The 26,528-nt window shown below is 48.8% G+C and overlaps 1 protein-coding gene and 1 pseudogene across 1 annotated transcript; both read left to right on the top strand.

The window, feature by feature from the left end:
- The first annotated feature begins 740 nt into the window (after positions 1 to 740).
- Positions 741 to 9,092, top strand: LOC125351137 (annotated as a pseudogene).
- Positions 9,093 to 21,132: 12,040 nt separating this feature from the next.
- Il12a (interleukin 12A) lies at positions 21,133 to 24,662 on the top strand. Its single transcript, XM_048345857.1, has 7 exons — positions 21,133 to 21,148; positions 21,304 to 21,449; positions 22,072 to 22,185; positions 23,078 to 23,119; positions 23,196 to 23,237; positions 23,330 to 23,473; positions 24,333 to 24,662. The coding sequence occupies exons 1-7, from the start codon at positions 21,133 to 21,135 to the stop codon at positions 24,489 to 24,491; spliced, it is 663 nt and encodes a 220-aa protein (XP_048201814.1). The 3' UTR covers positions 24,492 to 24,662.
- The last annotated feature ends 1,866 nt before the right edge of the window (positions 24,663 to 26,528 follow it).

The following is a 26,528-nucleotide window of genomic DNA, read 5'->3' as shown; positions in this document are numbered from 1 at the left end:
CGCTGTGGCTCAGGTGGCAGAGTGCTAACCTTGAGCGGGAAGAAGCCAGGGACAGTGCTCAGTCCCTGAGTCCAAGGCCCAGGACTGGCGAAAAAAAAAAAAAAAAAAAAAGACTATAGAGAGCTCCAGTAGAATAATTCTTTAGAAAGACTAAGTCAAAGCCTAACAAAGTAAGTACCAGGAAATTGGTACTTGCAGGAAGGGGGACAGAGGAGAGGGGTAGAAGAAGGAAGGGAGGAATGGAGTAGAACACAGGCAAGAATACATTGTATATATTGCAGAATTGAAAAAAAAATAAGGGAAGGGGCAGGTGGAAGAGGGGCAAAGAGGTTGAAGGGATGACACAGATCTAGATGCATTGCATACATAAACTCCGTTATTACATGGCAAACACATTCAGTACATAACCAAAAAACTTAGAAGAGTGAGGGAAGGGTGGGCTGGGAGGGGGAGGCGAGAAGGTTGAAAGGGATGACATTGATCAAGAGGCACTATATTCATAAACTGCTTTGTTGAATGGCAACTCATTTGTACTTGAAGATAATAAAAAATAATTTAAAGAAGCAAAAATGTGTTGCCCCTGACCTGAGCCTTCCTGACGGCCATGAAGGAATTATGATGTTGGTTGTCCTAAAATGCCTTCAATCGTATTTGAAAGGAAACTCAAATATTTGCTGAGTATGTTCAAGAAAGTTCTGAATATTATAGAGTAAAATTGTTATATGATTGAGCAACACCAGATGCTTGCTTTGGCCAATCCTGTGAGCCTCATCAACCACAGACAGAAAAATCAGCGAAGTCGTCCAGCTGAGCGGAGCGAAGAAGAACGTCAGGTGAGCCAGGAGAAGCCAGCCACTGAAGACCACTCTGAAGACCTTTACCCTAGGCATGGCAGGCAGGGCACAAATCCAGTTCTCAGTCGCCGGTTTTTCAGCTTCTGGAAGGAGTGATTGGTAATTCAGGAAGGTTGTAGGCTGACAGTATGGCTCAAATAACAGAGTATCTGCCTGGTCAGCATGAGGCCCTGAGTTCAAATCCTACTACTACTTTAAAAAATGTTTCAAAAAGAAAAGTTCTACTCCTGGGCATCTACGCAAAACATCACAAGTCAGGCTACTGTGAAGACACCTGCGCATCCATGTTCATTGCTGCACTAGTCACAGTAACAAAGTTATGGAAACGGGCGGATGCCTGTTCCAAAAGTGGTTCCAAAAATGTGATATGTATACAGAATGGAATTTTACACAGCCTTTAGAAAGAATAATATTATGCCATTTTCAGGGAAGTGGATAGACATAGAACCTATCATATTAAGTGTGAGATAAGCCAAGCTCAAAGAGATAAATGGCATCTCAAAGAGATAAATGCACCAGGACATGATAAATTACACAGAACTCTGGGCATTCACACAGTGAGCCCAAAGGCAGATACGCTTAGGGGAGGAATACGAAGGCACTGTGCCCATGTGTCTCTGATTATATCAAATATATATCCACACGAACTCCAGGAAATGAAGACAAGAGGTTTTGTGTGTGTTTGAACTCAGGTCGTGGGCACTGTCCCTGAGCTTTTGTGTTCAAGACTAACATTTTACCACCGGAGTCACAGCTCTCCTCTCAACATTTTGGTGGTTAATTGCGGATAAGAGTCTCATGGACTTTCCTTCCCGGGCTGACTTCAAACCACGAGCCTCTGATCTCAGCCTCCTGAGTAGCTGGTTTACAGACAGGAGCCACCGATGCCCAATGAGAGCTGAGGTTTTCAAGCTCAAAAGTTAGATCTATGGCATCAGTTTGGTGAGCAGTAGTCAACATGTCAAAAAGAGGGAAAGAGAAAGGAGAGGAGAAGGAAGAAAAGAAGGGCAGGGACTGTGCGTGGGGTAGAAACTACGGAACTAGGGGCATTGGCACAAGAAGCAGGGCGCCGGCCTAGCAAGCACCTGGCCTTGAGTTCAAACTCCAGCACCCCACCCAAGAAAAGAAACTCTAGAACAGTGAAGTTAGTGAGGGGGGAAAAGCCAAGGCCAGCTTAAAACAAACCCAGAGGAGGGGTTCAGAAGACACCCCGGCAGCTGAGAAGGGACCGGGGCACTGCACTGGAAGCCTTGTGAAGATTGGTGAGGACAGATAGTTTGGGGGTGGGGGGCTCTGCCCCTCAACCTCCTCCCATTTTTTCCTAAGGGAATTTAGTGCTGATCTGTGAGAGCTGTATGTTGAGAGTTGTTTAAAATCAAGACCCCTTCAGACCCCTCTCTGCCAGTTTGGGAGCTGTACCCCTGGAGGAAAGGAGCCCCTACTCTCTGTCCCCACCACATGAGCGACCCGAGGCACCGTGTTGCCGTAGACACCTTGTTGTGACACAAACACAGTCTGTGAGGATGGGGCGGTCACCGTGGCTGGGCTCCCGCAAAGTCCAAGACGGGTCCTGCGCTCACCCCAGAGACACCCCAGAAGCACCAAGAACTGAGAGGCAGACAAGTCTTGGAGAAAGGAGAATCCTTGTTGGGAAGCCCTTACAACTAACGTTACACTTCGTGTCTGTCACCATGATAGTAATAGCCAGCCTCGTGGGAAGTTTCCCAGCTGATGTGGCCTGGCAGAAAGCAGAGCTGCCGTGGAAAATCCTGCAGCGTAAGTCAGCCTTTTTCCAGAGAATTCACACTGTTTGCCAGCCAACCATGGGGAGTTCATGCATGTCCAGGAAATGGGCTGTTGAGTCAGACTCGGTGAGAACAATTTCATTTTTAAATGGTGTTCCTGTCTGAGGAGGAACTGTCCCGCTTGGCTTCTTCTAGTTTTAGGATAATAAGTTTCAAGGTGCAAATGCATAAGCCACAGAAATCCCTTTTGAAAGGACATCTGGGAAATACTGCTTTGTTTCTATTCTGTTATCACATTAACTCACTGACAACTTCAACCAAAAATGTCCAGGAATTTTTATTACGCTACGTAAAGCAATTACACAAAGCAATACCATCACTGGCCCAGCATTTCCAGTGAGAAGCTGCGTGCTCCTTCCACTCCTTACTTCTTAAGAAGAAGCCATCCTTTGAAATGTCACCCATCTGTGACACGGAGCCTTGGAAGTCCCGTGGTGCATGATATGCCCCTGGGAGGGGGAGAAAATCTGCCCCCCCCCAGGTTAAAAGATGAAAGCCAAAGCCAGGTGCCAGTTGCTCATGCTTGTAATCCCTTCTACTCAGGAGGCTGAGATCTGAGGGTCACAGTTTGAAGCCAATTTGGGCAGAAGAGTATGTGAGAGTTTTATCTCCAATTAGCCACCAAAAAGCCAGAAATGGAGCTGTGGCTCAAGTGGTAATATTCCAGTTTTGAAGCAAGCAAAGAAGGATGGAAGGAAGGAAGGAAGGAAGGAAGGAAGGAAGGAAGGAAGGAAGGAAGGAAGGAAGGAAGGAAGGAAGGAAGAAAGAAAGGAAGGAAGGAAGGAAGTTAGCTCAGGGACAGTACCCAGGTGCTGAGTTTAAGCCCCAAGTCCAGCACACACACAAAAGCTAAGGGCTCATATTTGTAAGATTAAAATTTCTATACTTTATATCAGAATGGGAAATGACCAAACAGACCTATAGCAAGAATAAATATGATTTTTTCTATATTTACCAGGTAGCAAGAGATCTATATGCAATATCCTCTCTTGTTTTGTTTTTTCTATATATGTGGTGCTGAGGAATCAAACCCAGGGCTTCATGTATACGAGGCGAGCACTTTACCACTAGGCCATATTCCCAGCCTGCAATATCCTCTCTTTATGGACTTCCTACAGGCTGTGCTCACCATGTGCTTATCTAAGACATCCAGGAACCCCAGCACTGAATTTGGAAAGTTCTGGCAGAGGAGGTAATTGAAAAATGAGAAGTAGAAGGTTGAATCTGAAATGGCCCTATACTTTTTGGTTCCAACTTGATGGCATTCTGGAAAAGAAAAAAACTATAGAGCTAGTAAAATGATCAACAGTTGTGAATTTTAGGAGAGAGATGACCCCTTGATGACAAAGGAGTTTTAGAGTATGGAACAGAAAGGACCCACCCCTAAGGTGTACTCGACCAGAGCTTAAACACCGCCAAGTCCTGCTGAGAAGGTTGATTTCATGATAGGCATTTATTATAAGCACTCTAAGAAACCCTACTCCAACCCGAAGGACGGCTGCCGCTGAAACCAAGACTCCTGCCCCAGGAGACCTGGGGAAGACGCGGGTTAAACGCAGCCCTGGCCGACTCTGCTCTCTGCGTCTGGGCTCACACCGGAGAAGGGAAGCTCCCCCTCGGGGCCGCAGACAGAGAACGGCCTGTGACAGGTGCAGCACGAGGCTACGGAGTGGCAGAACCAGAAGCCTCGGACGTGCAAGTCTACCAATGGAGTCACGATGCATGAACACGCACAGCCTGTCCCTTGCCAAGCTCTGGAAGCGGGCAGTCGATTTCTCTCTTGTCCATTTCATTCCCACATCCTCTTCCATCCCTTCCCCTCGGCCCAAGGATTGGCCCCATAAAGTCTTCCCCTGAATTGCTTCTTGGGATCCTGATCACAGGTAGGATAGAAAGGCCTGAGGTGATAAAACTAAGAAGGGAGAACACCCCGGCCTTCTAGCCACAGGAGTTTGGGCGGCGGCTAAAGGGGGCGGGAGAATGACTTCCGAGGCCCCTGGCTCCGCAGCTGTGTGCTCTCAGCAGCTGGGAGGAGGCTACAGGTTCTCCTCGGTGGTCAGGGAGACCGGCTAGAGACCATGGAGGATTGCAGAAGAACCAAGAAGGCAAGAGGATGGAAGGGCCAAGACAGCAAGCCCTAGCTACTAGAATGTTCCGGGGAGCATCTTAGCAGTCCGTTAAGATCCCTTGGCACTGGCAGAGCTTGTTCTGACCCGAGTGCCCGCAGCGACGTCTCCAGGTTGAAAGCTCGGAGTGCGGATTCTCTATTTCTCGGGGCCTAGAGTTAGCATCTGAAGCTTGAGAGTCTAGCACATAAGGCCTCCGGCACTTGGGAGCTCAGGGCTGCCAGCAGTAGAAAGCTGCGCCTATTTGTAAGTTCTGCCTACATAGTGCAAGCGGACCCCCAGGCAGCCATTTGTGACAACTCTAGTTTGAATAACGCTATAATGGTGGATCCATGTTACTGTATGCTATACTCACAGAACTCACAATCCCAAAGATGAACCCTGATGGAAACTAGAGCCCTCAGGGAAGAGTGAAGGGGCAACATGAGGACAACTGTAATGAATGAGCTGTGCATGTTGATGGTGGGGGACACTGTGAGTACCCAGAAAGGTAGAGCCGAGGGCCTGTGGTCCCTACAAAACCTACCCCACACCTAAAACAAGCTATAAAAACTTCAACCACTCTCAACAATGAGACGCATAAGCTGCATTCATGACAAGCCAAAACCACTGGGGAGGCCACACATTTAAAGACCTCCGTCCAGCCTCAGCATTGGTGTCTGTGCCCTCTGGCACAGAGTTCGCCATGACTCTACTTCTAAGGGCCTTGTTTTCGGCTGTCCCCGGGCTAAGCGTGGGGGGGGGGGAGGGGTGCAGATGCCTTCTGGGGTTTCCTTAAATAAGGAAGCAGTGAGACACAAGGAAAGGAGCGGGAGTGACAGTCAGCAGGCTGGCGTGAAGAGCTGACACGGGAGGAGAGGAGAGGGTAGACACGGGGTTTCCGGTAAAGCAGGGGGTTGAGAAGCTACATAGCTGCAGTACAGAAATGATTTGAGTGACAGAAGGTGAACTGAGAAGTGAAGAAGTGCGTGGGAAGGGTGGCCCTCTCGGCAGGGAATCCAGTTCCATTCTCCGCGAGAGGCCGTGTTCTCCGTGGTGTTTCACAGGGGCTACTGCACACAGATTTTCAACCAAGTACCCACGGTGCATAGGGACTGGGGAGAACATTCAGACACGGCGGTAGAACATTAATGGGCCTCTCACGCCTACATTGGGCCACCTCCTGGAGCGACACACCTGCTGTACAGACATTCTCTAATTCCAGACCCTGCAAGCCCGTGGCTGCCCATGCTACCCCAGGCCATCTCCAGGGTTCTGGAGTAAGGCTGTAAGTGCGGAGCCTGGAGCACTCGGTACATCATTTCCTATCATCAACCCTGGGGCAGTAAGATAGAGATCCTCTGAAATGAGAACCGCAAAAGCTGAGCGTTCTTACTCTCAGCTTGCTCTCTGGTCGGGAGAGGACTAGTCAAATGAGGCCTTTGAACAGTGTTTCCCATAAGCCAGATACAGCAGCTTACACCTATAATCCCAGCCACCTGGGAGGTGGAAGAAGGGAGATCACAGTTCAAAGCCAGTCTGTTTAAACAAAGCGAGGCACTATCCTAAAAACAAGCCAAGCGTGTTTGTATATGCTTGTAATCCCAATGAGGCGAAATGGATAGGTAGGAGAACTGTGGACCAAGACTGACCCGGGCAGAAAGTACAAGACTGTATCTGAGAAGTACCTAAGGCATAAAGGGCTGGAGAGGCATCGCCCAGTCACACTGCCCGTGAGGACCCTCGCCCTCCGCGGGTGGGCAGCAATCAAACGCTAGGGGTCCAGGAATGAGCTGAGAAAATCAAGTTGTCATGATCTTGGACACAGATGACTCCAGTGCCAGCCTCAACTTCCTTGGTTGATTAAAGCTGTTTCCAGATTCACCTTCAGAACTCACATCCCAAATGCTCCCCCCCGGTAAGGGGAGAATTAGACTGATTCGCAATGAGATGAAACTGATTACATTCGACTCGCTGGGAACCCAGGCACGCACTGGCTCACCAGCAGGACAGAGAAAAATAAGGTTGAAAACGTCAGTAGATCCTGAAGCACCTCATCAATCACATCCTTTCCTTTTGACCATGCTGTTTCCTAGGCAGCAGTGAACAATTGGGAAGCCATGGAGTCCTCAGTGAATCATCGTCAATATTTTCACTTCTGAACTTGGAAGCATCTAGCAGCATTGATCATTCATTCAGGAAAAAAAAATGTATGGAAGACTTAGCATGTAAAGGAGCGCTATGAAGCCAAGCACGGTAGCATGCTCATGTAATCCTAGCACTCAGTTGGGCTGAGGCAGGAGGATTTGCAAGTTTGAGGACAGCCTCGGCTACACAGCAAGCTTCCGGTCAGTCCAGACAAGTTTCACTATCCTGAGAGATCTGCTCTGGGGTTCTGAGGATTGGATCTAAGAGTCTATGATCTATGGCCCATAACCCACCGCGTGCCTTAGAATTCTCCTCTCTTTGGGAGAACTGCCCTTTACCAAAATACCAAAAGGTAGAAAGGCTTTGAGACAGAAAGGAGTTTATATCTAGGGACAAAGCTCCTCACAAGGTACGGGGGGGGGTGGGGGGTAGGTTTGGGGACAAGGGTGTCCTCACACTCTTCCGAGTCAACCTTCCTTAGAAGGCAGCCCCACAATTCCTGATTAACCCTAGTGCCCCAACTCAGGCCACCTCTTTCCAGTAAATCACCCAACACTAACAGGTTTCCCATGGGGAAGCAAAGGCATAGCTCCTGCTCAGGAAAGTGAGATTTTCTTTACCATATTTTTATGTCAAAGATATACTTCTTCTAAGGTTTATGCCCTTGTTTGGAGGAAGAGGACATGTGGACTACCTAAATCAGTACATGATCATGTTATCTGCTGAGCTGATGCTAAGATGAGTTCCTAGATAGAAGGAAGAGGTCGGTGTGGGTCTATCTAGCAATAATGGCTAAACTTAGGGCTCATCAGTGAGCCAGGCTGGACACTGATGGCTCGTGCCTTGAATCCCAGCTACTTGGGAGGCTGAAATCTGAGTGTCATGGTTCAAAGCCAGCCCAGGGAAGAAAAGCCCATGAGGCCCTGAGTTCCAATCAGCTACTAAAATGCTGGAGATGGAGGGAGCTGGCCTCAAAAATGGCACAGCACTAGCCTTGAGCACAAAAGCATAGGGACAGTACTCAGGCCCCGAGTTCAAGTCCAAGGACTGGCAAAAAAAAAATCAGGGATCATCTCAGCTGGCAGAAACTCTCTCTTTTGTGGAAGACTATTAGGAGATCTAAGGGGATCTGGTTCTTATCTTTTTGCAACCAATTTCTAGCTAGGAGTGACTTCGCTGGGTGATCTCAACCACCGAAAAAAGGGGAAGTACCCCTTGTATTTTAGGTATCATTGAAAGGGATCTGAATTCCAACGCCTAGCCCACTGCTGCTACGGGGGCCAAAATTAGGCCCAGGCCTCCTGGGGCCCAGCCCCAGCTCAGAGGCTGTCCATCCTGCAGCCATCCCCGGCCCAGGCCTTGGGAGCCGCTGGGGCACTGAGTGCTATGGGGGAGGGGGAGAGGGAAGGGGGGAGGGGGAGGGGGAAGGGGAGGAGGGCACTTCTTGGCCATGGCATGCTCAAAGAAAGCTTACAGAGAAGAAGGAAAGGCAGTCATAAGATCAGTATCTGCCCCTCGGATGACATTTTGGGGACACCTGAGTCCAAAATTTGAATCATGCCTGTAAAAAGTTTTACTGAAGTGGAAGCTTTAGCTCATCCATCTAGTAAGTATTTTGTTAAACGATGAACTGACATTAACTAGGAAAAAAAAATCGGTTTTATAAAATGACTACATCAATTCAAGTAGAAATAAACCAGCATGTAATTCTAATCTGACTGATTCAAATTTTATAAAGGTATTTGCTCCTGTACCGGACCCTAAGTATCTGCTAGCACAGGGCAATGGAGAATAAAATATAGAAGGTTCCTGTTTGTGCAGTTTATATTGTGTTAGGGAAAGACAGATGATAAAACATCAAACGAGAAAATATAGGGATAAAACTTAGGTACTAGAACGGCTAACTCAGCCTGGGTGGTCAGAGGTTTGTCTGGGGGAAATCGTGTTTAACAAGAACTGGGCTCTTGGGCTTTTGTTTGCCACCCTGATTACTGTGCCTGCCTGGGCTTCTCACCACAAGAAGTCTTCTTCCCACAAGACTTTCAGAATCAAGCGGTTTCTGGCCAAGAAACAAAAGCAGAATCGCCCCCATTCCTCAGTGGATTCAGAAGAAAGCTGGTAACAAAATCAGATGCATCTCCAATAGAAGACACTGGAGGAGAACCAAGCTGCGTCTGTGAGGAATTGCACCAGATGCTCACGTACTTATGCTCTGCCATGAGCCAGTCAAGCTGAAACATCAGTACTGCCTGGGTGGATTGACAGTGAAGCATTTATTAGATTGATTTTGAGTGGTTACTTTAAGAATGGTCGCAGTAATAAATATATGAAACCTTACTTAAACAAAAAGGAGAAGTCAGTTTGATAATAAAAAATATATATATAAATAAAAAGGAGAAGAACTGGAAACGAGCGGGCAATTAAAAGGGGAAGGTAAGGTTGTAGGGTCATTCCAGGCAAAGGAACAAGTAAAGGGGCCTGAGGTAAATACAAGCATAATGGCTCCAAGAAACAAAAGGAAGCTAAGGGCCAAACGGTGAAGGAGGAGAGGAAGGGACGATATGGGAAGAGGCAGATAAACAAGACAGGATCATGTCATAGGAGACTATGGGAACTCAATTTTGATCCCAAAGGCATCATGAAACCACAGGTGGAGAACAAGATGTGGGACTTAAGTATTGCAATGGTTAATTTCATATATCAATTTGCCTGGACTATGGGTTGCCAGATTGGTAGTCAAACATGGTTTTCTGGGTTTATCTGTGAGGACGTTTCTAGACCAAGTTAGTGTGAACCAGTAGCCTGAGCAAAGAAGATGCACCCTCCCTCCTCTAATGTAGGTTGGTATTATCCAATGCGGTAAGGGCCAGGGATAGTTGTCACTTAGATATCAGCACTCCTGGTTCTCAAACTGGGACATTTTTTTTTCTTTGCCAGTCCAGGGACTTGAACTCAGGGCCCGGGAGCTGTCCCTGAGCTTCTTTTGCTCAAGGCTAGCACTTAACCACTTGAGCAACAGGACCATTTCCGGCCTTTTCTGTTTATGTGGTACTGAGGAATTGAACCCAGGGCTTCATGCCTGCTAGGCAAGCACTCTACCACTAAGCCACCTTCCCAGCAAACTGGGACTTTTACCATCCTCCCCCTTGCTCCAGTTTCTTCCATTTCTCAGTAACCCCCTAACAAATACAAGTATGGGTCTTTCTCAGCTTCTCACAAGTCACCTACCACTCTGAAACTGGTTCTTCTTAACTGACGGGAAAAAGAAGGGACCAGATTTCACCAGTCACTGTATGTGCAGAATATTATACAAGGGACCCAGAGATTTCAAAAGGCACGTTGTTATTATGAGTATTAGCCAACTGCATTGATAAAACTTTGTCTTAGTAGCCTCCGTTTTGTAAATTAGTTCAAAGCAGTCATTCAAACTCTAATTTTGTGCCAGAGGAAGGCTGCAAGACTAGGCTAACAAGCCCTGCATGGGACTAATTGTAAAGGAATAAGAAAGTCAAGGTTGTATTCTTAATGCCCATTTTATATGCATGGCTTGAGTTGAGTCCTTTATGCATAATTCATGTGGTCATTGACAGCTTTTACATGGCTTCTCCATTAAGAGTTAGCCAAGGGAAGACATTATCAGTCATGGCAACCAGGGCATTATGCAAATCTTTCTATCTCTGAGCCAACAGCAAGGGCGTGGGTTGATTAATTAACCAGATGAGAAGTCAGGGAAGGATACACACTTCTCTCGATGTTACTCATCACTTACAGTGTTCACTGAAAAGAATTTTGAAAGGTAGTATTCACACATGACTTGAAGCCATGGCCTAACCCTATGAGCCACTAGGTGGATGAATAAAACAATATTGGGTTTGCTTTGTTTTAATGCAGAATAGCATTATAACAAAGGGAACAAAGTCTCAGGTTTTGTATCAAGTAATCTCAAGTCCCAGCTCCTTCGTGCTGGGTGTCAGTGCACTGAGATGGTCAGTTAGTTAAGGCACGCTCCCGTGTCTGGGGCGTGCTGTCTCGGCTCTTTCCTCCTCTTGCCTTCTTAGTTCTTCTGCTCTGGTCCACGGTCTCGGTAGTCTCTCTTTCCGACCACTGTCTGGAATTCTTCAGCCCTTTCCCAGCTGCTGAGTGAGCCCAGCCATTCGCCAGCCTCCCTGCAGCTGCTGTCACCCAGATGCTGAAGGCTAGAAGCCCAGCTTTTACTCCCAGTGCAGTTCCTTGGATGTGCCTGAAACAGGCCTCTTACTGAGCTTAGGACAGTTATTATTATAATTATTATTATTATGTTATTATTATCTCCATCTGGTATGAGAAAATCAAGAGGCAAGATTTGAACACAGATAGGCGTGGTTCCAGAGACTGGGCTGTTATCTGATGGGTTGTAGGCTCCTTCATTCATTGGGAAGATATGTGGCATCAGCGATGAGAGCAGTGACTCAACTTCCCCACAGATTTCCCTCGTGAAGTGTCTCGGTGTTGGTGTGTTTGTGTGGGCCTCCTCCACGAGAGCCCCCCCAGCCTCGGGACTCGTCACAGCCGGCGTGTCTGCACCCGGGGTGCACAGATGTAGTTGAGGTTTGAAGCAATGTCCTATGTAAATACTGCTTTCATCATTGCCTGGGGTTTTCATTTTCTGTCTGCAGGTTTCCCCCTACTTCGTGTCAGGATGTCTAGTTTCTGTGCACATGCCCTGCGTGCCACACCTGCCGCACATGCTATTTACAGCTCAGGGGCTGGCCAGTCTCTCACGCAGCCCAAGAGTGAGCAAACTGAATGCGCCAAGGAGGGGATTACTGAGGGTGAGGTGGCCACACTCGCTCAGGCGTAGAGCCTGGCAGGTGTTGGAGTCAAGTATTCAGGAGCTGAACAAAAACTCACAGAATCTGAATTCTGCTGATAAGGCCATGTGAACCTGCCACTTTCCAAAGATAGCTCATTCACTTGCCAAAGAACCAGTGCAAAATGGCTGTGAATAATGTCCCAGCATGCTTCTGAAGAGCCCCAGAGAGGGAATGGAAAGCATTAAACAGGGCTGGATTGTATGCAAATGATATGTAAGGACACTAGCACAAAAAGCTTTTGTGTCCATCTCAATTATTTAATCTCTGCCAGTTCAGATGGGCATCCTCTCTGCCCGGGTGCTAATAAACACTGACATCGGAAGTGAAGCGAGCTATTTCCATATCATTCCGAACTGGAAATGGAGGTGTCACCGGAGCACAGAAAATAGATGGGGAAGAGCTGTTTATCTTCATAGCAGCTGATTAAAAATGCACCCATGATGCCACCAGGGTCATGAATCTTCGTGTGGCTAGTCTTCCGGGTGACAGAGTGTATGTCAGGTTCAGACTTGTGCTCTGACGGCATAAGTAGTAGCTGACTCTTGTGAGGCACTTTTCTATCGTGTGGGGAAATGGGCATTACAGAGGGAGAGTCCTTGAAGACAATGGGTCCAGCCCTTTCGTTCAACAGAGAGGGAATAGGGTGATGGGCGACTTGATGGTTTCCATTATGGCCTAGAATAGAACTCAGGTTTCCTGAGCTCCACCAGAGTTCTTTTTTTTCTGTTGTATAGGCCTTTCCCAGGAAAATACCCTCCAGGCGGTGATCTCATCTACAGGAGTCCATTCTTATGCTATGCAGAGAAAGTCAGGCTTGACTCAGGCTTCAACTTCGGGACTCTCTCTCTCTCTCTCTCTCACACACCCACACCCACACACACCCACCCACCCACACACACACACACACACACACACAGAGCTATGTTCTGTTATTCCTATGCTGATGAATGATTTTTATTTTCTTTTTTGTCCCTTTCTTTTTTTTTTTTTAAGGTATTCGTGCTTCCATTCCTTTCTTTTAATAAGTCTCTTTTTGTTTTTGTGCTCTAAAGTAAGCTATACATTTTACCAAGGATTTCAGGGGTAAAAATAGGACAGTGGGAATGGGTTGTTGGATCATAACAAAGAGAGCTAAAGTTGGTGGGAGAGGAAGGGCCAAAGACTTAAGTCCTGGTCGTCAGCTAAGTTGGCTGTGCAAAGACTGTCGTGACGTAGGAAGGTAACGTGGGATGTGCCAGGTAGTGAACTCATGAAGATGGCATGGAATGGATCAGATAGTGGGTGTCTTTCTCTCAGAATTCTCACTAATAGACATTGCATATACAAAGAAACTGACCTCCAAGAAGTGATCTGGTTAATAAAAATGGGCTAAGACTGGGAATCTTTATACTGCTTAGAACTGCCAAGAACATGATAAATCTTGTATTAAATCTTCGTTTATATTTTGTAGTCCGATCTTGTCATGTACACATATAAATCTCTCATATTTCTGTGCACACATGGGGGTCGGGGCTGGGGAGCAAACCCAAGACCCTGTGCATACTAGGCAAGCACTCTACCATTGAGTCACACCTTAGCCCTATTCGATATTTCTGGCTAATTTATTCCTAGCTGTTTCTTCATTATTACTGCTATTCAGGATAGAATTATTCATTTATTTTATTTATCCACTGGTTACAATTAGTTGTTTAGAAATTCAGTATCTGTCTTTATATATTTAATGTGGGCCCACATGGGTGGAAAGAAGACCTTCAGAAGAAGACCCCACAGCGAAGGAAGGACCACGACCACCACTGTGCTCCATCCCTTCCCATCACGAGGCCCTGGAGAGGCCTAAGCAGGGTGGTTGACGTTAGCCAGAAGCAGCTAGCCACGTAGCCCGCTCCTGCCGCGTGATTTCACACTGAACACAGGCAGAGCCGCTGCCCCATTGAACAGCACCATGCATCTCAGCGCTGGGCCATGGAGCCCTGACCACAGCCCTGGACACCCAGCTGTCCACTGAAATCCCTGTTCCATGTACTGCCTTGGATTTTGTGGCTGATGAGTCTTCTAGTGGCTTCCAAACGACTTATATGGTAACTGTTCCAATACCATGACCTTGAAGCACATGATATGAAAAGGCTTTGGGTTTTTTTTTTAAATCCTATGTACATTATCAAGTTTCAGTCTATAAAAGGATGAGGATAAGGCCACTCCTGTGCTTTTGATGGATTAAAGAGGTACATACTTTAAATCAGCAGCTCATTCACGTTGAGTAGAAAGAAGTGATTATTAAAGAATGATGGAAGGAACCAGGCATGGCTCATGCCTATAATCTGAGCTACCCAGGAGGCTGAAATCTGAGGACTAGAGTTTGAAACCAGTCCAGTCCCGGAAGTCCATGACATTCTTATCACCAGTGAAGTCCATGACATTCTTATCGCCAGTTAACCACCCTAAAACTAGAAGTGAAGCTGTGGCTCAAGTGGTAGGGTGCTAGCCTTGAGAGAAAAAAAAAAGCTCAGTGACAGTGCCTAGGCCTTAATTCAAGCCCAGAACACACACACACACACACACACACACACACACACACACACACAATGATGGAAGGAAGGGGTGATTTTTATCAAAAAGAAGAGTGACATTGATTAAGATGTACTGTGCTCATAAACTGACATGAATTGAAACCTCTTTGTAGAACTACTTTAAGATAATTTTTAGTTTTATGAACACACACATATACATAAATATATATACATATATGTATATATATGTATATATATATATATATAGTTGAAGTTGGGCACTGTAATCCTAGCTACTCATGAACTGAGATCTAAAGATTGCAGTTTAAGCCAGCCTGAGCAGGAAAGTTCATGAGAATCTTATCTCCAAAAAGCTGGAAGTGGTGCTGTGGCTCAAGTGGTAGAGCATGAGCCTTGAAAACAGAGAGACAAGCACAACACCCAGACCCCAAGTTCAAGCCCCAGGCCTGGCCAAAAAAAAAAAGTTGACAGTAAGAAATATTTATAGCCATTCTGTGCATATAAGCTTATTCTATTAAAGTTGGGTCCACAGAAGTAAGACTAGGTCTAGACAGCCATTTTTAGGTTGGAGGTTCTGTACTTCATATTTAATATACTCACTCATATTCTATTTATTATTATTATATTATTATTCTTGAGGAAGGAAGAATTGGGGTTTGAACTCCATGCTTGCTAGGCAGGTGCACTACCCACCAGACCCGCACCTTGAACCCTTTCTGCTCTGCTTATATTTAAGATACTAACTATAAAACAATTAAAATGCGAACATCATCTTGTAGGGTTTATGAGTATTGAGTGAATAATTGTCTACAACAGCCCCTGGCACATAATACGTACTCAGTAAACCACTTTTCGGTACCAAGTAATATAATCGTTCTTAGTAAGAATAAATTCTGTTTGCAAAAATCCCCTGAGCACAGTAACAAAAAGTCCCAGGCTCCCCTGCTCAGCACAACTGATTAATGGAATGCACACACTAGGTCTCGTTATTTGAAAATTAGCATCCTGTTCAATACTACTGGAAGTAAGAAGGGTCTTTAAGTGGCGGTTGCTGTCTCCTATCTATTATTTTAATAATAGCATGGTTTCCTTTTTTATTCCAAGAACAACAGATTTTCAAAGAAGAAATGGCCCCAATTTGACAGATATGTTTTCCCGGGAGGACATATATCATCCACATAATCAGCTTCACGCTTCATCTTCATCCACAGACTTCAAGGCACTAATCTGCTACCTTCCCATCCTTAGCCCTCCCCACCGTTAGCCTTCAAAAGAAGAAAACAAACAAAACAAATAAATGTCCCCCAAACAATTTCACAAGGAAAAGCCGTTCAAATAAACGTGAGACTCTTTCTCAAGTTTTGTCCTGAATTCAGTGACATTTTTATTTGGCTGTCCCCCCAATTTTTTTGGTAGAGCTGATATGAAGCTAAACCAAATCATTTGTAGAAAGCCAACTGGCAGATGGATGCCTTGAAACAATCGCACGCAATTAGCTTAGCTCTATTTAAGTAAAAAGTTAGATCATTTTCTGTTGCATTCAAGCATACACTTCCTTAATCATTTAATAGAGCTACATATTTACTGAATATGGGAGTACTGGAATTAAGTTCCTAGAGAGAAGCCCACTCAGAATTCCTTTGTGCCGTGGTCTAAAAAGATATCACTGCTGGATGGAGGAGAAAGAGTCGAATTGCCTTAAGTTCTTTGGTGCTCCTGGACATTAGGTATATTTGTGTTATTAGGACAGAAACACTGGAGCCTTCAAGGCTATAAAAACAAAGGAAATGAGATTATTAGGTATCAAGAAAGTCCTCAGCTGCCTCTGTCACCAGGACTTCCTTCTCTGGGAATCTACTCCATAGAAAGCTTTATTTTGATACTACATGAAGCAACTGGAAACAGAAAACTGACTCAGCTCTTCCCTTTCTGAAGTACTAACAAGCCCCGTCTGTTCCTGCCCCATTTCCCTTCTCCTTTCTCTGAGACCAGTGTCTTACGACTCTAGAATTTTCCCATTCAGAGAGAATCAGCAAATAAGCATGTATATGATGACACCGCAATGGATTGAGCCAAAGAAGATGGTTAGCTTTGGCCATGGGGTGGATTAGGGAAATATTCCATCTTAGCGTGCCTAGAATATGAATAACCTCCTTCTCCATTGCAGTAAGGACACAGGTTGACAAGCAAGGTTCCATGTTGCCTACTACCATAGTCAAAAGTCTTTATGTATTTAAAATGAAATGACTTTGTTTGGAGTGCTCTGTCTCTCGCAACATTAGGGGTCAACGTAGCATCATGGTGTCGCTAATACTGAAAAGGACACATGACGGGCCCTTGAGGGCGGACCACATACCACTTAGAAGTCACGGACATAGAAGGAAACTGGCAGCCTGTTAGGGACAATGCTGCTCGTGTGTCTCCATGTGTCTGTAATCCCAATACCTACTGCCTACCTGCTCCAAACATTGATCTCCGTATTCTGTAGATGTTCAGATTAAGTAACTTGCCCAAGGTGACACACAGTGAGGAGACTGCGTTTCACTCAGTAGTGCGGCATGCGGGCTCTTTCCACATGATACAACTCCGCTAGAAGCCAGGTGCTGGTGGCTCATGCCTGTAATCCTAGCTACTTAGGAGGCTGAGATCTGAGCTTGAGCCCTGAACCAGCCCCAGCAAGAAAATCTGGGAGACTCTTACCTCCAACTAACCACCAAGAAGCCAGAAGTGGAGCTGTGGCTTAGGTGGTAGAGCATTAGCCTTGAGCACAGAAGTTTAGACCAATGCCCATGCCCTGAGTTCAAGCCCCAGGACCAGCACCAAAAGATAGATAGATAGATAGATAGATAGATAGATAGATAGATAGATAGATAGATAGACAGATAGATAGACAGATAATTTAAGCCAAAAAAGTTCTAGACAGTAAAATTAGGTCATTACACATAATAGAGTTAGAAGGATATATCTAAATCTAAATGTTCATAGCACACATGCAGAATATATAAATATAAACATAGATATATTTATATTATACATACTCTCATTATATATGCATATATACATATATGATATATGTATTATAATATATAATGTACACACATAATATATGTGTACATTATATGTATATCTGTAATATATGCATAATATGTATTGCGAGAAGCAAATTGATGGATGGATGCATAGAGAGAGGAAGTGAGACACAGAAGTTCTTTGCTTATTGGTAGAAGCTTCATTCACTTACGGACATACCTGAATTAAATCCCGCAAGCACGTGACCACCTGGAGGAAGTCCTCTGCTTAGGTGCTGTCGGACGGCCCAGGTAGCCATCTTAGCAGTTCACACCACCTCTGTGAGGTGCTCTTTAGGAATTTAAACATAAAAAGTCAAAACAACGCCGAATGAATCCATAATACATTGACATGTTTAAAAAAACAAACTCCTGGAGGACATCCACCAAAGCCAGGCCTTCCCTCCATCTACTTAAACCATCCAGCCTCATTCCCAAGAGGCTGAGATCACTAACTTTACACAGACATGAATCCATTTCAGTCTTTTAAATACCTGCATAGCAGCTTCCTAGAAAAGATGAACTACATCTTATTTCAGCAACCTCCTATTAATGGGCATTTAGTTTCAAGACTTTTGTTTTGTTTTTGATGTTTTTGTTTTGTTTTGTTGCTGTTCCTAGGGCTTGAACTCAGGTCCTGGGCATTGTCCCTGAGCTTCTTTATGCTCAAGGCTAGTGCTCTACCACTTGAGCCACAGTGCAACTTCAGGCTTCTTTTTTTTTTGGCCAGTCCTGGGCCTTGGACTCAGGGCCTGAGCACCATCCCTGGCTTCTTCCCGCTCAAGGCTAGCACTCTGCCACCTGAGCCACAGCGCCACTTCTGACCATTTTCCATATATGTGGTGCTGGGGAATCGAACCGAGAGCTTCAGGTGTAGGAGGCAAGCACTCTTGCCACTAGGCCATATTCCCAGCCCTACTTCAGGCTTCTTTGAGTAGTTTATTGGAGATAAAAGTCTCACAAGGCAGGGAGGGGACAATTTTTCTTCCTGTGCTGGCTTCAAACCCCAATCCTAAAATCTCAGCCTCCTGACTAGCTAGGATTACAGGTGTGAGCCGCTGGCTCACTGGTACTTTGGTACAATTTATACATATGTGCAAATTGTTTTACCAAATACTTTCCTAGAAGTGGAATTGTCGAACAAGAATCCAATGCTGTTCTGTTATCTTGACACCCATCATATTGATTTACTAATTACGTTTCTTCCTGGACAATGTGACAAGCTATTCTCACTGTGTTTGTTTGTTTTATTAATTTATTTATTGTCAAACTGATGTGCAGAGGGGTTACAGTTTTATACGTAAGGCAGTGAGTACTTTTCTTATCAAACTTGTTACCTCCTCTCTTTTTTCTCCCTCCTTCCCCCTTCCCATTTCCCTCCCCCCTCCCCATGAGTTGTACAGTTGGTTCACACCATATGGTTTTGTAAGTATTGCTGTTGCATTGGTTTGTATCTTATCCTTTGTCTCCCCATTTTGATGTTCCCCTTCCCTTCCCTAGTTCCAATAAACGTATATACAATACCCAGGGCACTGAGATCAGTAACAGTGATATCAGGGGTAAAGCCCTGAGGAAGAAAGACAAGAGAAAATGTCGGCTTGCATTTCTTTGTGAGTGCAGCTGCATGTCTTGGTGTTTATAAGGACTGTATCTCCCTCGCATTGAGCTGTCCAGACACACTTTTCCCTGGACCACTGGCTTTTACTTACTGATGTTTTTATTAACATTATTCAAAGGATGTTAGCCCCTCATCTGTCATCATTTTTAATGGTTTTTCTATGCTACCATTTGCTTTTAACTGTTGTTTATTGTTTTTTTTTCCACACAGGGAGAGAGAGAGAGAGCGACCCCCACCCAGCCCTGCCTTATATCTAGGGCAGGGGCAAGGGGTGTGGCCAGGTGGATTAGGAGGTGACCTCAGGGAAAGGGGAGGTAACTGCCTCCAGGTCTGCAGGTTACCCAGGTAACTGGGAGGAAACTTAATGAGGTGGGGGCATCTACATGGAGCCCTCAGGGAGAGGACACTTTTAAACCATGCCTGTACCTGAGGGAGCTAGTTTCCCTGTCCGTTGCTCCTTTACAAGTTTAGCTTCGTCACAGATTTTCATCTTAATCAAAGACATTCATAATACTTTTTTTTTCTGCTTTTTTTTGCCAGTCCTGGGCTTGAACTCAGGGCCTAGGCACCATTCCTGAGCTTCTTTTGCTCAAGGCTAGCACTCTGCCACTTGAGCCACAGCACCACTTTTCCAGCTTTTTCTGTGAATGTGGTACTGAGGAATCGAACCTAGGGCTTCATGCATGCTAGGCAAGCGCTCTGCCACTAGGCCACATCCCCAGCCCCCATCATATTTTTACTACATATAGTTTATAGTAGGTTTATACAGTAGGTCCAACTCTGTCTCCAGCCTAAGGCTCTAGAAGGCTGCCGGCCTCAACCCCACACATCGTGGGGCTACCCTCACACATGGCCCCAGATAGCGCCCCAAACTCAAGCTCAAGCCCTACAGGACCCTCAGTCTCGCCTCCCCAAGTGTGCCCTGGCATGCAGTGGCGCCTGCATCCCCTCCTACCAGTGCTGAAGCCTCCCTCTCTCTCCCCCTCCCCTCCCCTTCCTTCCCCTCCCCTCTCCTCCCCTGGTCTCTCACCGTAGGCCATCAGAAGGAACGATGGACGACTGGTCCACGCCCTCCTGGGCCGACCCAGGCCACCTCTCCCGGGAGCGAGCGCTGCGCACGGGCGGGGCGGGGCTTCTGGACCAGGCAGGGGGCGGGACGGGGTAGGTCTGCTTGTGGGCGGAGCTTCCGAGCCAGGCAAGAACTTGGGTTCTGGACCTGGCGTCCGGGGAACGAGCGGGTTCTGTGACGGGCGTGGTTTCTGGGCTGGCCAGGGGCGGGGCTATGAGTGGATGGATGCGGCTTCTGGATTGGGCTTCAGGGAAGGGCGGGGCTTCGGGTGGGCGAGGCTTCTGGGACGGGCAGGAGGCGGGGCTTCGGGTGGGCGAGGCTTCTGGGCCGGGCAGGAGGCGGGGCGGGTCTGAAGTGAGCGGGGCTTCTGGGCCGGGCTAGGGGCGGGGCTGTGCCTGTGTGGGCGGGGCTTTCTGGGCCGGGCTGGGGGTGGGGGCAGGAGCGGGAGCGGGGTCCTGACGTGGGCGGGGCTTCTGGGCGGGGATAGGGGCGGGGCTGTGGCTGTGCCCGTGTGGGCGGGGGTCGGGGTCCGGGCGAGGGCGGGGGTCCGGGCGGGCGGGGCTTCTGGGCCGGGCTAGGGGTGGGGCTGTGCCCGTGTGGGCGGGGCTTTCTGGGCCGGGCTGGGGTGGGGGCAGAAGCGGGGGCGGGGTCTGTGGGGGCGGGGCTTCTGGGCCCGGCTAGGGGCGGGGCTGTGCCCGTGTGGGCGGGGGTCGGGGTCCGGGCGGGGGCGGGGCTAGGGGCGGGGCTGTGGCTGTGCCGGTGGGGGTCCGGGCGGGCGGGGCTTCTGGGCCGGGCAGCCGATTTCCGTTTCGCTTTCCGCGGGTCGGGGGCGGCGGCCGCCGGTGCTGCCCCTCGGGTCTCCCCGGGGCGCCGCTCCCCCCCCCTGCGCCGCCCCCTCCACACCCCCCGCCTCCCCTCGAGAGTGACGCCGCGCGCGTCCCGGGCCCGGCGGCCGCCGAGAGACGCAGAGGGAAAGCGGGAGGCCGGGCGGGAAAGTCCTGGCGGAGCGCGGCGATTATAAAGATGCGGCGCCCGGCCGTCCTCCCAGCCGCGCCCGCCGCCCGCCGCCCGCCCGCCGCCCAGCATGCACCCAGCGTCCGGTGAGTATGCGGGCCACTTCCCACGTGACGCCCCGGCGCGGAGGGAAACTGAGGCCGCGCTGCCTGGGGGCGGGGGGCGAGGGGGTCCGGCGCGGACCGGGCCCCGGGGCGGAGGCGGCAGGACCGCCCGCCAAGCCGCCGCGCTCGCCCCGCAGGTGTCCTCCTCGTGGCCGCCCTCGCCCTCCTGCACCGTGCCGGCGTGGCCAGGCACCTGCCCGGGACCGCGTCCGAGCCGGGACCGCGCCCGTGCCTCCGCCGCTCGCAGGGCCTGCTGCAGGCCGTCGACCTCACGCTTCGGACGGTGAGCTGGGCCGTGGGGAGCCTCGGTGCCTGCGGGGAAACGGAGACAGAGGCATTCCCTGGAGATAAGAATCCTGAAGTCTTTCCTGCCTGGGCTGCCTTTGAATTGTGATCCCCAGATCTCAGCCTCCCAAGTAGCTAGGTTTACAGGCGTGAGCCCTCAAAAGCCATCGGTGTAGAAAAGTCTTCCTTCAGAACCTCCTAGCCCACTGCCTTTTAAATATCTCAAAAATAAGCACAATGCTTAGGAAGATGTCAGGAGAATTCTTGTCTTCCTTTCCAATCTTTCAGGAATCACTGTTAACTGCTCCTGTCATTTTAGTCCATCTTTCTTGCCCGAGCTGGCGTTAAACCTCCAATCTCGAATCTCAGCCCTCTGAGTAGCTTCAATTACAGGGCAACCCAGCAGACATAAGTTCTGTGTTTCTAAAGAAAGGTTCCGTATGTAGACATTCCCATGTAAATGGATGCTCTGTAGGAAAGCCTGCATTTCCTGCAGGTCAGAGAGAGAGAGAGGTGAAAGGCAGTGCCCCCCCCCCCTTGCTGGCACCCTGGGGACCGGCCCCACCAGAGCCAGGCACATTCCCCATACATGAGCTGAGCTTCTCTTTGTGTCTTGACAGGCCAGACAAATCCTGGAGCTTTACCCTTGCACTGCAGAAGAGATTGATCATGTAGACATCACAAGGGACAGGACCAGTACGGTGACGGCCTGCCTGCCCCCAGAGCTCATCAAGGTAGAGTCTCCCGGAGCCCCGCACTTGAGGGCTGTGCTGCAGACCAGACTGACCTGCTCTGCTTCCATCAGAACACAGATCTGAGCTACAGAAAGCTGCCAAGAAAAAAAAGTAGGGAAGGGGGGAGCACAGGAAAAAGGGAGCAACAGAGGAGGGACCATTTGATCAAAGTATAATATTTGCATGAGTGAAAGGCCATGATGAAAGTTCTTTATCCAATTAGTATATTGTTTTTTTAAAAAAAACTAGGTTTGGGGGCTGGGAATGTGGCCTACTGGTAGAGTGCTTGCCTCATATACATGAAGCCCTGGGTTCGATTCCTCAGCACCACATATATAGAAAATGGCCAGCAGTGGCACTGTGGCTCAAGTGGCAGAGTGCTAGCCCTGAGCAAAAAGAAGCCAGGGACAGTGCTCAGGCCCTGAGTTCAAGCCCCAGGACTGGTGCAAAAAAAAAAAAAAAAACTAGGTTGAGAAGAAATCACTGTCACAACAGTGTAAATACAGTTGATTCTCCTGAGTATACACTTCAAAATATGAAGAGGGTGAATTGTGTGTTACAAGTTTTTGCCATAATAAAATGTTGTGGTGAAGCATCAGAAAGATTTGTATTAAGAATTCATGTCTGAAGCTGGACACTGGTGGCTCACACCTGTAATCCTAGATACTCGAGAGTAGTGGGAGGACTGAGGGTCAAAGCCAGTGGGGGCCAGAAGGGATTACAGTATCTACAATTAACCACCAAAAAAGCCAGAAGTGGCTCAAGTGGCAGAGTGCCTGAGTGAAAGACTAAGGGACAGTGCCTAGGCCCTGAGTTCGAGTGCCAGGAACAGCGCGTACAGGCATACATGCACACACAATTCACGTATTTGATTATTTTTTTCCCCCTCCAGAACGGGAGCTGCCTGGTTTCTGGAGAGACGACTGTCCTGATTGTAAGTGCAAAATGAACGGCTCTCCCCACAGGAAGAATCTGCACTCTACTAATGGCTGCGTTCTTCTCTCTTCTAGAAGGGGAGTTGCCTGGCCGCCGCAGAGCCGTCTGAGAACATGGTAAGGCGCCGCCCGGAGGTGCCATGGGGAAAACGCCCGGCGCCGTGGAGCCCCTCCCAATGGCTCCCTTCCCCCTCTGTCCCGTCACCCAGACCCTGTGCCTGAGCAGCATCTACGAGGACTTGAAAACGTACCGGGTGGAGTTCCGGGCCTTGAAAGAGCAGCTGTGGATGGACCCCGAGAGGCAGATCTTTCTAGCTACAGACATGCTGGAGCCCATGGATGCCCTGATGCGGGTAAGGCCCACGCGACCTGCCAAGCCGGCGGCCCGCGCTGGGGATGGCCAGCCAGGGACCCCAACAGGAGAAGTCGAGTCAGCCCTTCCCGGACTGAGCGCCACCCGCTGTCCCCCGGGAAGGCCTTGACGAAAGCCCCCTGCAGGAGGCGCGAGCCGAGGTGGTGACACGGGGTGTGCGCCGGGCTCTGCCAGTGTGCGCGTGCTTTGTGGTCTTCTTCTTTCTCACGCAGTACTAGGGTTTGCACGCGTGCTTGCTAGCCAGGTGGTGTCCTGGGGAGCCATGCCTCCCGCCCTTGTTTGCTCTGGTTATTTTCAGATAGGGTCTCTCTTTCCTCCTGGGTGCATGCCGGGACCTTGATCCTCCCACTCGAGGCTTCCTGCTGGGGCTGGAATGGCGAGCGTGCTGGTGATACGCTCTGTCTGTCTGTCTGTCTGTGTGCGCGCACGCGCGGTGGGCTCCGCCTCTGAGCTTTTCCGGTGAGGGCTCGCACCGCTTTGCGCCGCAGTTCCAGACCCAGCTGTTTTGACAGTTAATGGGAGATCTCAGTCTCGCAGATTTTCCTGGCCGTGCTGGCTTCTGTCCTCCATCCTCGCGTCTCAGCCTCCCTCCCGGCTAGCTGGGATGACAGGGGTGTCCCGGCCCCGGGCCACATTGTAAGCAGCCTCTTGGAACTCACCCAGGAGATGCGGAGAAGCGAGGATCTTGCCTCTGCTGGGCGGAGGTGTGGAGTTGAGTTCAGGAGCCTTAAGGCGGGGCGTGTTGCAGGTTACGAGAAGGCTTTGCCCATCGTGACAGGTGGTGGTTTAGTGAGGGAGTCCCACGCGTGCTCTGCAATCACCATTTCTTCTTCTTCTAGGCTCTGAATTCCGGCAGCGAGGTGGCGCCGCAGCAACCCTCCTTGGAAGAGCCCAATTCCTATAAGATGAAGAAGAAGCTCTGCATCCTCCTCCATGCCTTCAGAATCCGCGCGGTCACCATCGACAGAGTGATGAGCTACCTGAGCGCCTCCCAGTAGGACGCGGCTCCGCCCCTGCAGAGTGACCCTGGATAAGCTGTTCTGTACTGAAGTAGCCATGGCAACAGACACTCCCTATTATTTAACAGTATTTATTGATCTATTGATATTCAGGAGAGCGTGAACTAACTTATATTTATTTATATTCTATTTATTATAATGTATTTATCCCATGCTGGAAAACATACCTTGTCGATGTTGTTCTAGTAATAAAAGTATTGGAAGCAATTCTGCTGTGTTGCTGACGTCATTGAAACGTGCTGGGGTCCCAGCAGACATTCCAGAGGAACGGGAAACCTCTGAGAACAGGAACTCCTTTGAGGTTTCCAGGCTCACTTGAGAAGGAAAGACTGCTGTCAGTGCAGGTGCTTCCTCTTGTGTGGACATTAAACTTGAGCCAGAGGCCAGGGCGGAGGGCGTGACCAGACACCTGCCCGGTGAAGCCCGCTGACTTCCGGGAGGAGAACAGGGCTGCCCCGCGGACGCATGGAAACAGGGAGGAAATGCGGTGGGACTTCCCCAGCCAGTGCAGGGGGCGGGGGGGGGGGTGGGCGGGGCTCTCCCTGCGGAAGACGCTCTGGTAGGGAGTGCAGCGAAGGTGGCCGCCTGGTCTTTGTGAATCCCACCTCTCTCTCCCTGGAGGCCGGGTGCTCATCAGTGCCCTAGTGAAAGATGGAGGGGCGCACAGGTCACCCCGAAGCTGGGGCAACAGCGGGGTGTTCACTGTCACTCAGCCTCAGCCCAAGGACCAGAGAGCTGAGCTCCACACCGTCACCCCAAACCAAGGGGGGTGACGGTCACAGAACAGTGGGAATTTTCAAAATCTGACACAAGGCTGAGCACAGTGGCTCAGGCTTATAATCCCAGCTACTCAGAACGGTACGATTGAGGTTTGAAGCCAGCCTGACCAAAAAGAGAGCAAAACCTCATCACCCCCACTTAGCTAGATGTGCAGCTGTGTGCCTATCATCCCAGAGTATTGTCCAGTCCAAGCAAACTGCAATGCCCTACTTCAAAAACACCCTAGAGAAGGTAGACACTTGCCTAGCAAACACAAAGCCCTGAGTTCTAACCCCAGTACCGCCACACCGAGGTCCACTCCGCAGGGACAGGAGACGTCTCTGGAGTTCAAGAATCTGAACTTTCCATCGTGCCTCCCCGTGCCATCGGGGAGAAGAGTGCACAGAGAGCTTGACCCGGGGCGACACCTGTTTTGCATCTAACTTGTGATTCGCTGCTGATTTCTTAGACATAGCAATGTCTTCCAGAAGTCTGTGAGAAACCCCAGCTCCAGGACCATCCTGGAACATACTGTGTTCTGTTACTGTGGAGTCCAGATTGTTCTTTTAAAATCACCACAGCGATACACAGGGTCTGAAACCAGCAGCGACAGGAGAGCTCGAGGAAAACTTAAAACTATCCAACAAATAATGTCGACAGTGACTACAGAAGCCAGGGAGGCCAGAGGACGGCCGGGAGAGGGAGAGGTTAGACAATGGGCCAAAGAGTCTGCAAGGAGGAAGGAGTTGTAGCGTTCCATAGCGGTGTATATGTGTTACGACAAGCGTTTTGCGAAGGACTGGATGAGTTTGAGCTGCAAGGAAACAATGAGGGTCAGGGAGGTAACTGTGCAGTGAGAAACTCGCTTAGCATGCATGAGACCTTGATTTGACCCAGAGAGAGAGCGAGAGAGAGAGAGAGAGAGAGAGAGAGAGAGAGAGAGAGAGAGAGAGAGAGAGGAGAGAGAGAGAGGGAGGGAGGATTTCAGTTACCTTGATTTGGCCCGTACACATTTTACATATCAAATCATTGCACTCTACCCCATACACATGTATAATTTTGGTGTATCCGTGAAAATGAAAATAAAATAATAAAAAGGTAAATATTAATTCATCGATTTAGCTACCACCCTGTCGACTCCAAAAAAGGTGAAAATCCACGCTACTCGGAGAGGCACAGGACTTTAGAAGTCGTACCCAGCAGAACATGTACAGGATGATGGAGGATGGAGAACGCATACAGGATGATAGAGGGTGG

Source organism: Perognathus longimembris, chromosome 5 (genome assembly GCF_023159225.1).
Source record: "Perognathus longimembris pacificus isolate PPM17 chromosome 5, ASM2315922v1, whole genome shotgun sequence".
Classification (NCBI taxonomy): Eukaryota; Metazoa; Chordata; class Mammalia; order Rodentia; family Heteromyidae; genus Perognathus; species Perognathus longimembris.
Note: the sequence above shows the minus strand (reverse complement) of the source record. Positions and strands in the feature narration are given on the sequence as shown.